The sequence below is a fragment of the Lipotes vexillifer genome, unplaced genomic scaffold, assembly GCF_000442215.2.
Source record: "Lipotes vexillifer unplaced genomic scaffold, Lipotes_vexillifer_v1.1 scaffold638, whole genome shotgun sequence".
NCBI classification, from domain to species: domain Eukaryota; kingdom Metazoa; phylum Chordata; class Mammalia; order Artiodactyla; family Lipotidae; genus Lipotes; species Lipotes vexillifer.
In genome coordinates, this window is record NW_006799284.1 from 409,062 (window position 1) to 418,860 (window position 9,799).

The 9,799-nt window shown below is 46.9% G+C and overlaps 1 protein-coding gene across 1 annotated transcript in view; it reads right to left on the minus strand.

The window, feature by feature from the left end:
* The window catches only part of CCDC6 (coiled-coil domain containing 6), a 110,885-nt gene extending 101,491 nt beyond the window's left edge, over positions 1 to 9,394 (minus strand). Inside the window, exon 1 of the mRNA XM_007471544.1 lies at positions 8,857 to 9,394. Within this exon, the coding sequence (XP_007471606.1) occupies positions 8,857 to 9,165 (309 nt within the window). The 5' untranslated portion in view covers positions 9,166 to 9,394. The remainder of the gene's footprint in view (positions 1 to 8,856) is intronic.
* Positions 9,395 to 9,799: the final 405 nt, after the last annotated feature.

The following is a 9,799-nucleotide window of genomic DNA, read 5'->3' on the forward strand; positions in this document are numbered from 1 at the left end:
CAAAGTGGAGAGACCCCCCCCGCCGCAAAAAAAAAAAAAAAAAAAAAACACACACAAATTTTAAAGTCACTAGAAATAGAGGTTACCAGGAGCTGGAGGTATAGGAGAAACGGAGAGCTACTGTTTATTGGAAACAGTTTCTGCTTGGGATGATGAAAAAGTCCTGGAGAGGGATAGTGGTGACGGTTGCACAACACTGTGAATGTAACTAACGCCACTGAATTGTACACTTAAAAATGGTCAAGGGCTTCCCTGGTGGCGCAGTGGTTGAGAGTCCGCCTGCCGATGCAGGGGATGCGGGTTCGTGCCCCGGTCCGGGAGGATCCCACGTGCCGCGGAGCGGCTGGGCCCATGAGCCATGGCCGCTGAGCCTGCGCGTCCGGAGCCTGTGCTCCGCAACGGGAGAGGCCACAACAGTGAGAGGCCCGCGAACGGCAAAAAAAAAAAAAACGGTTAAAAGGGTAACTTTTATGTCATGTATATATTACCACCAAAAAAAAAAGAAAAATTACCAAAAATAAAAAAATGTCACTGGCCCTCTTCTCTAGGTACTTAGGGTATTTCTCAATAATAAGCTACACGCACTCAAGGTTTAAAATGATGTGAAATACTTAACATATTTTTCAAAGGACATGGCACCTTACCAGGTAGTGATTTGGACCTAAAGAAGTCCAAACCTCTGCTTTATGGCACATATACTCAAAATTGTATTCTTTGATTAACAAAGATGTTAAAATCGTCTAGCCGATTTTCTTCCTCAAATTTTTGTGTTTCTATAATCAGGAGCTACTAAACGAAGCAGAGACACAATGTTTTGACTCTTAGCAAATGTCTGTTTAGATAAATTAAGGCCTGCCTAGTGAAGAACAACAACAAAAACAAAAAACAAACAAAAAAACCCCAAACAAAAACAAAAATCTCAATAGAATAAAAGTTATTATTTGAGTTGGTATATTGGCATAATTGAAAAAAACCCACTGCTTACATGCAAATAATTTCATGAGTTGAGAAGCTCTTCCTAAATTAAACACCAAATAATTTTTCTCTCAAGACTATTTTAGCCCTTCTAATTCAGTCTCAAAAACCTTGACTGCACAAGACTGTTCACTAAGGAAAGAAACACGTGAAGGGTTTAATGCAGGTACTAGATTTCTAAGAACTCTCCTTAGCTCACCCATACTCCATGTTTTCATTCTTTTACTTTCCTCTTTCCTCCTATGGAAAACTTTTTTGAATTATGACCTACGTCTGTCTAGCTGAATATGCCAACTCTGCTCCTTAGCAGCGAATGGCCTCATTTGATCCCAAGTGCCCTGAGACGCCCTGAAGGGTATTAACCAGCTCACTGGTGACACAAACCTGGCACCCACAGAGGCTGGTTTGATTTGGAACAGATGCGTGGAAGATTATCCCATCAATCAACACCGCTTTTTTAAAAAACTGGAGTTTGAAATTGTCCATAAACTAGTATCTCTAATTAACTTTAAGGTAAACACAGTTTCCCATTAAAGACTTAAGAAATTTGGGGCATCCAACAATTTCCATGTACGGAAAGTGGGTGGGCCCCAGAGTGTAACAGGAATAGATGAAAAAACCACCTACATAATTTTGATCCACAGGCAGATGTAAATTATGAAATTAAAAACATCAATGCCATTTCTTTTCGATCATCAGCACATAAAAAGAAAATTAAAAACAAACAAAAAGCCTTTCCAGTGCCACCTGGACAGACAAATTGAGCAACAGTTCTCCCCATCTCTGCCTTACAAAATAAAAATAAACTCCAAGCTAATTGAACTGTGAGTGAATATACATTGTTTCCCTCAGATGTATTCACCGCATTAGATGAACTTCATTTTGGAAGGTGGAAGGTAAGCCAGCCCTCCCTGGAACCCTGGCACCAGTCTGCCTGAACTACCTTTCTTGTTTCCACTTGTATGTTGGTTATTTCTGCATTTCACAACTCTCTGGGCTGCAAAGTGCTGGAGAGGGAAGGACTGTTCCCTCTGCTCTGAATTCCCTACGGCACACAGCTAGGGCCAAGCTGAATGCAAGTCAAGTGCAATCCTGCTGGAGAAGCCCTTACATTCCTTCTGGGTATTTCAGAGTATTTGGCACACAGTAGGCAGTTCTCAAGTACTTGTAGGTTGAATCCTATTTCAGGCTGTATTTATCACACGCCATTCTGTGCCATACTGAAGAGGTGAAATTTTCCCAGCATTAAAGTGAGTATTAAAATGAACTTTAATCACCAAACTGCACCCCATGCATTGAATCTAGGGACTAATAATAAGTAAGGAGGTGAGTTCATTCTAAATAACCATCAAACTATTAACCCTTTGTTTAATATTAATACTCTCCCTAAAAGAGAAGGCCTACACAGTGTGACATCTGCAATTTACTGGTAGTAGTAAATAGGGATAAAATCCACAGCTGTGGGCTTGAGAAGCATCAAAGATAAGAAAATCTGACAGCCTTGGAGAAGTAAAATAGGAAGAGTCTGCAAGTTAACCCCACTCCAAGATCCTGACGCTTAGAATCTTCCAGAACATTCGTTCCCCTGTCAAGAAAATTTCAACCACCACCAAGAAAGCACACCCTGAACCTGTGAACGTTTACTTCGCTAGCTTTGATGATCAATCAATCTAAAAGCAACTGCACGGTGATTGAAAACAAAATGTTAACACCTACCCACTGAGGGAACAAGGAAGGTGCTGTTACTCCTTGCTCAATCTGGCTGTATGAGTCTAAAAGCTCAGATTAGCATTTCTAGGTGTAAATGCTGCAAGGCATAATTTGAGGAAAAAGAAGGGGGAAAAAAAAATGAATGCAAGTACACATTGGGTGTGACACTCTATCAACCCCCCAAACTCCACTCTGCAAGCCACATGTGGAAATCCACAAGAATTCAGCAAGTCTCCCCATCCTGTTTGCAGCAACTTCCTCAGTTTGGAGATTCGGGTGCCTGGTAATTGCCCTGATGCCTCCCCGCCCTTGATGGCCATGCTTCTTTTCCAGAAGCCGCTGTGGGGCATTTCAACATTAAATAAGGTTATAAGAAACACCTGGAGTGACCTGCCACCATCACCAAAACTGAGGTGGCAAATCTGAACACTTCCAACAAAGCCCTTGGAAAGGTGAACCCAAAGACACTTTGTCCCCTTTTAGAGGTGAAATGTATCATGAATGCCTAGGTATATGCTACAAAGTAGCTTGCAACATCATCCATAGTTAGAAAGCAAAGGCTTAGGACACACACTGATTTGTAGTGTTCCGCCAAAGTATACAATATATCCATTCATCCGTCCAACGATGGTGAAGATGGCGTTTGCTGTTGTTCCGGACACAGGTAGCAGAGCAGCTCTATGAGCACAAGGTCAGGAGACAGTCTTGGTGCCCTTGCCCAGTAAAAAACAAAACAAAACAAACACATCATCACCCAATGCCTCTGCGGTCAACCCAACATCCCCTTGAGTGTCTACTGCACGCCAAGCACTGAGGAATGGAAGTGAACAAGGCAAATTCTGCCCCTGAAGGAATGAACACATCTCCCATCTCCCAAAGGGGAGTGATGGGGGCCTGGAGAAGGGGCGGTCTCATGAATGGGCACGTAACCCAGCGTGTGGCTAGTAAACAGGCAGCGCTAGCGCACGCTGGGGTCGGGGAGGAAGTATAGTCTACTTGCATTTACTAGGTGAAGGGGTTGGAAAGGACTTTTAAGGGCAGGAGGTACATCTTAGAGAAGCCAGAGAAATTTATTGAAATTCCAGGAACCAGCAGTTCAGCAGAGCGGGAGCTTTGAGAATGTGAGGGGTGTGTCTGTGAAGCAAGCTGGGGCCAGAGCACACAGAGCCTGGTAAACCACAGAAAGTTTACCTGGATCCAGGGGGCAATGGAAGCCACTGAAAATCTGTGAGCAAGCAACAGCCAACTTGGATTTCTGCTTCAGACCAGTGTCTCTGGTCTTGAACAAGAGTCACCACAAACTAGATCCTGGTGATTCTCTGAACTATTCCCAATACTCAGCAAAATAAATAAAAGCACTAGAAAAGACTGTCACAACTGTCCTCCATGGTTTTGTGGGGATTTTTTTTTAATCAAATACAAAGATATTATATGAAATATATAGAAGAAATCTAAGAATAGTCTCTTTAAGAAGACTGGATTTGTGTATAATTAGACCTAACTGTGAGGTCATACTTTTCTCAGAGTTGTGTCTAAAGTTGGGTGTTACCATAAGAATCTAAGAAAAAAAGTTTTAAAGCAGGAAAAAAAAAATGACACACACTACACCTTTTTATAAGGGCAATGTTGATCTGATAGCTTCATAGAGTCTGCCAAAACAAAGTCTTAAAAAATGGAAAATAATGTATTAGGCTTCCAGAACAAATAATCCAAAATCCACAATATTAACTATACGGTGGCTTTTACTGGTTAATGAAATCATTACACTGTTGATGTTTAAAAGAGCCAGGTTTTCTAATCATGCCGTACTAACATCTTTTTCTACTATAACTTCAAAATGCCTTTGTATTCCCCTATTTCCCTAAACTTCTATAATGAAAGACTAATTTTATAGATAGAAAAAGACAACTAAACTCTAGTGATTTAACATAGGTATTTATTTTCTAACCAAACACGTGGCGAAGGCCTGAAGCGGTATAGAAAACACACCTTAGAGAACTAGCCACGCCAATATGAGACCCTGCTTATACCCTGAGAAACTAGTCCAGAACTTAAAAGACATTCAATTACTGCCCACAATTGCATTTCCTCATCTTCTCAGAGACCGCGACCCCTGGACACATCTCACTACACTGAGTCAGATAGTCTCTGATTACACTTTAACCCACAGGACGAGCCAGATAGACTTAGCCTAACATCTAAAAGCTACTCAACAGTGTGACTGAGCATTTGTTGTTTATTTTCTCCACTCCAAAGGAGAAATTATGATTGATAATAAGCAGTCTGGTTCCACTGCTGATTTACTGGGAGAAATCAGATAATCACTCAAAACATTCCATTCCACCTCTAAGCCAAAGAAAACACACTGGGGGCAAGTGGTAACACCAGACACTTGTAGACCTGGATGAAGGGCCTCATACAGTTGGTTCTTCCCCAAAGATGACGTTTACCTCTATCATACAAATGCGGAGAACACAGACCCATGAAACCAGTCCTTTACTAAATGGGTAGCTGGACCAGAATAAACGCCTACATACCAAAAGAGAGAGAAAAGACCACTGGTTAAGAACTTCTATCGGCCTTTGGACTTGGCTTAAAAAAAGAGGGCACAATAATGAGATATTACTACACACCTATTAGAATGGGCAAAATCCAAAACAGACAACATCAAATGCTAGCAAGGATGTGGAGCAATAGGAACTCTCATTCATTGCTGGTGGGAATGCAAAATGCTACAGCCACTTCAAAAAGACTGGCAGTTTCTCAACAAAATAAACACACTCTCACCATACCATCCAGTAATTGTGCTCCTTAGTATTTACCCAAATGAGCTGAAACCTCTGTCCACCCAAAAACTTGTACACAGATGTTTACTGCAGCTTTATTAATAATTGCCACAACTTGGAAGCAACCAAGTCCTTCAGTAGGTAAATGGATAAGTAAGCTGTGGTACAGCCAAACAATGGAAGATTATTCAACACTAAAAAGAAATGAGCTATCAAGCCATGAAAAAACATGGAGGAAACTTAAATGCATATTACTAAGTGAAAGAAGTCAATGTGAAAAGGCTACAGACTGTATGATTCCAACTATATGACTTTCTGGAAAAGACAAAACTATGAAGACAATAAAAAGATCAGTGGTGGCCAGGGGTTAGGGACGGATGAAAAAGCAGAGCACAGGGGATTTTTAGGGCACTGGATCTGCTCTATATACTATCATGGTGCTACATGTCATTTTACACTTGCCCAGACCCACAGAATGTACAACACCAAGAGTGAACCCTAATGTAAACTATAGACTTGGGGTGATTAAGATGTTTCAATGTTGGGTCATTGATTGTAACAAATGTACCACTCAGATGGGGGATGTTGATAATGGAGGATGGGAGGAAGGGCAGGGAATATTGGGGAAATCTCTGCACCTTCTGCTTAAATTTTCTGCAAACCTAAAACTACTCTAAAAAACAGTTTTAATAAAAGCACACTGCTCTCTTCCCAGGGTGTAGCTGATTAGCAAGGTACCTTCCTGAATACGTTCAAGGAAAATGAAAGACATCCATAATCGCCTTTTGTGCTCAAAACATGGAAGTTAATATCACAATTAGAGGAACTAGTGAGAGCCATGAAGGCAAGTAGTAATAGGATTCTGGTACCATCTTCCCTTCAAATAAACTAGATAGTGAAAAATCTAGCAAAGCCTTCACTTAATTGAATATCTAGACCTTGTCAAACACTTCCTGGGCAGCTACCAGCAAGGGCTATATTTCAGTTAGAGTTGTCAGGGGCTGTGCAGCTTAACCTTGACATAGACTATGACAGTGTTGTTCAATGGAATCCTTACATCCACAGACCCAGTTCATGTGGTCGCACACATTTCTCCTCCCAAATTACACACCCTAGAGGTCAAACCCACCAAACACAATCTGCGTCCTAGGTCAGTTAACTCTAACAAAACTCTCAAAAGCTTAAAGGAATCTCTCCTCTGCATTTGCCTTAGTAACACCTGCCAAGTACTAGGGAACTCAGGAAACCACAAGCACTTTATTTGTTTCCCTGATTACATTAATCAGAGATTAAAGAAGCATGGAGAAACTTCTGGTACATATAGGCTGTCATCTAAAACAATTTTAAAATTTGACTCAGTGAGGCCACAGAACATTTCACAAGGCGTATTTGGTGAAATGTCAGTTTTAGTTGAGGGAAGTGCCAAGGAAGCCACCATCTCGCACGCTCTTCTCACCAAGTATTCAGAAGCCTCTGATCTTATACACCAGGAATGAATGTGTTTGTCCATGCAAAGCCAACGTGTGGTGTACAATTTACAGACCTACTTTTTAATATGGCCAGGTGTCAAACAGATAACCCTTTCCTAGTCTCTCCACGCCCCCCTTATCCTCCCTCCCAAACAAAAACAGCCTGAATTGCTCACAGTACGCAAGAAGCCAGAGATTCTGTTTCGTGTAAGTGTTGCTGCTTTTGTGGTTCACATTCTCCAAGAGACCAACGAACCCTCTCATTTACTAACTCCAACCTTAACTAAATTGCTTCCACCAGCTTCCCCCTCTTCTCAAACCCCCACTCACGGTAGACATCTCTCTCAGCCAAGAAAGCTACTCAAGAGGCTTGGAAGTGGCTGCCTCTGCAAATTCCTCCCCCTTCCTACCAAAAGGGCACTTCAAGAACTTTACAGTCTGCAGACACATGAATATGGCTCCAATGCCATTCACCAGGGCTGGATTTGAGCATGCGGAGTGTCTTTCAACAATCAATTTCTATTTAGGCTGCCCATCCCACTGAAACTGGGGTGAAAACCTGCTTTCTAAGCAAATTCAGAATGCCATCCAGTTCCCAAGTGTGAGCTAGCACTGGGGGGGAGCATACACACACTCCCTCCCCCACTGAAGACTTTTTCCTGGCACAGGGGCATCCTAAACTTGCCCCACTTCCTTTCCAGGGTTGTGATCTTTGATCTGTCCCCAAGTTCATGCCTTTTTCTCCATCTGAAGGTTCAGCCTAATCAGCTATTCTGCAGCAGCAATAGCAATTTATCTCCTTGGTTTCTTGACACTTTCCTCTCTCCTCCTGGCTGTGAATCTGTTTTGATCTCAACAGGGTTGTCTGTATGGGGATCCTGCAAGTTAATGATGTGGCTAGCTGGCAGGGATGGTAGGTGAGAGCACACAATATACTTTTTCCAGTTATGTTTCGCCTCACTATAGCTAATAGTGGCCTTTCTAAAGGCCTGCTACACTAAAAGAGAGACCGACAGCCCTAAACTTCCCCTCTTCGGGGGCGCCTCTGGAGGCCAGATGGAAACAGGACAGCCCGTTCTCCCGTCAAGTATCTGGACTCCGAAGCAAAATATCCCTAGACACTCCACCACCAATGAAGCAAACACACGTACATCTTGCTCAGCAAGGGAGTCAGTTGATCCCCTTCACCCAGGTTTCGGCCGGTTCAGGCTTCGTAGCCTTCACTCTGTCCAGGCCGGTACAAGATGCTGCATTCTCCCGGCTGTACACCGCCGCCGCCACCCCTCACCCAAGGAGAGGGCTTCCAACGGAGGTGCGAGCATCAGCTCCGGTACCCGCCCTTCCCTCTCGATCCTGGCCAGAAAAACTCCACTTCCCGGATTCCCGGCCACTCTCTCCCGCCCCCTCCCCGGGCGATCCAGCTATAGCGCCGTCCTGATGCCAGCGAAGTGCCCAGCCCAGCTGCGCACCCCCCGAACCCCAACGCAGGCCCCCGGAACAGGCCCCGGCTTCCTCCCTCTCCCTCTGCCTAGGGCTCCCGGGCTCTGCACGCACCCCTCAAGCAAACTAGGACTGAAAAAAGTCCCACCCCGCCTCCCAGCCACGCCGCCAGCCTCCAGCTCCGCCCGGGAGGGGCCTCCTCCCCAGAGGCGACAAGGAAACGCGGGTGGTGGTTCCAGCAGCCTCCTCCCGCACCCCGCGAGGGGCCTGGACCCCGGGGAGGGCAGACCCGCGCGGCCCCGAAGGGACACCTCCCTCTCCCCCACCCTCCGGGGCAGGCGGGTCTTGGCAGGGAGCGTGCTCTCTGCGGGTCCTCGGGAGCCTCAGGGAGCCCGGGGGCCGCCCGGGTCTGGGCGCAGCGTCTCCCGGGGGCGGGCGGAGGTCGGCGTTGCGGTGCGCCCCTGGGGGACACTCACGATGGTCACGCTGGCTTTGCGCAGGTCGCGGTTCTCCTCCTGCAGCGCCTTGCACTTGAGTTTGTAGGTCTCCAGCTCGATCTTGAGAACCTTGTTCTCCTGCTGCAGCGAGGCCAGGCGGTTGGTGAGCTCCTCCAGGCGGAACGGCGAGATGACAATGCCCCCCGACTTCCCACCGCCGCCGCCTCCCCCGCCGCCACCGCCGCCGCCGGCGCCCGAAGTCGACGAGCAAGACGACTGCATGGCGGCCGAGCTGCCGCTGCTGCCCCCCGCCCCGTCCGTGTCGCTCTCGCTGGCGCTGTCCGCCATGGCCGCGGCGGGCTGGGGAGACGACGAGGAGGAGGAGCAGGGAGGCGGCGGCGGCGAAGGCTGGGCTGCGAATGAGTGGGCGCCGGGCGAGCACAGGGGAGCGCCGAGCTGGGAGCCTGGCAGCAGGGCGCAGACTCGGAGTGGCTGCGAGAGAAAGAGAGGGAGCTTCCCGCTGCCAAGGGACCTCCTCTGCCAGCGAACAGAGACCCCGCCCGGGCTCGGGCAGTATTGCACTGGGGCTCGCTCCAGCCGGGCCTGGCGCGCTCGCTAGGCCGCCCTGCAAAGCCGGCCGAAAGCTCCGAGACCCGCCCCCCGGCTCGCCGGCCACAAGTGTTCCGAGGGTGGGCCTCCCATCCCCCTGACCTAAGCCCGAGGCCGCCCATCCTCTTCCGGGCTCAGGCCAGCTCCTGGGAGAAGGAAACCTAACGCCCCACTAGCCTAGCAGGTGCTGGGGACACGTGGAAAGGTCAGCCCGGCTCTGGCATCCAGCCCCGGCCGAGCCCGTGGCCCCATCTTCTGTCGACAGTGTGTGCTCCTGTCTCCCTCTGTCTGTTTCAGACGTACACGCAGCCCTTTTAGTTTGATCTCCGTGAGCTTGCCTGGGAAGCTTCGGATAGCGCTCACAGAACAGAAA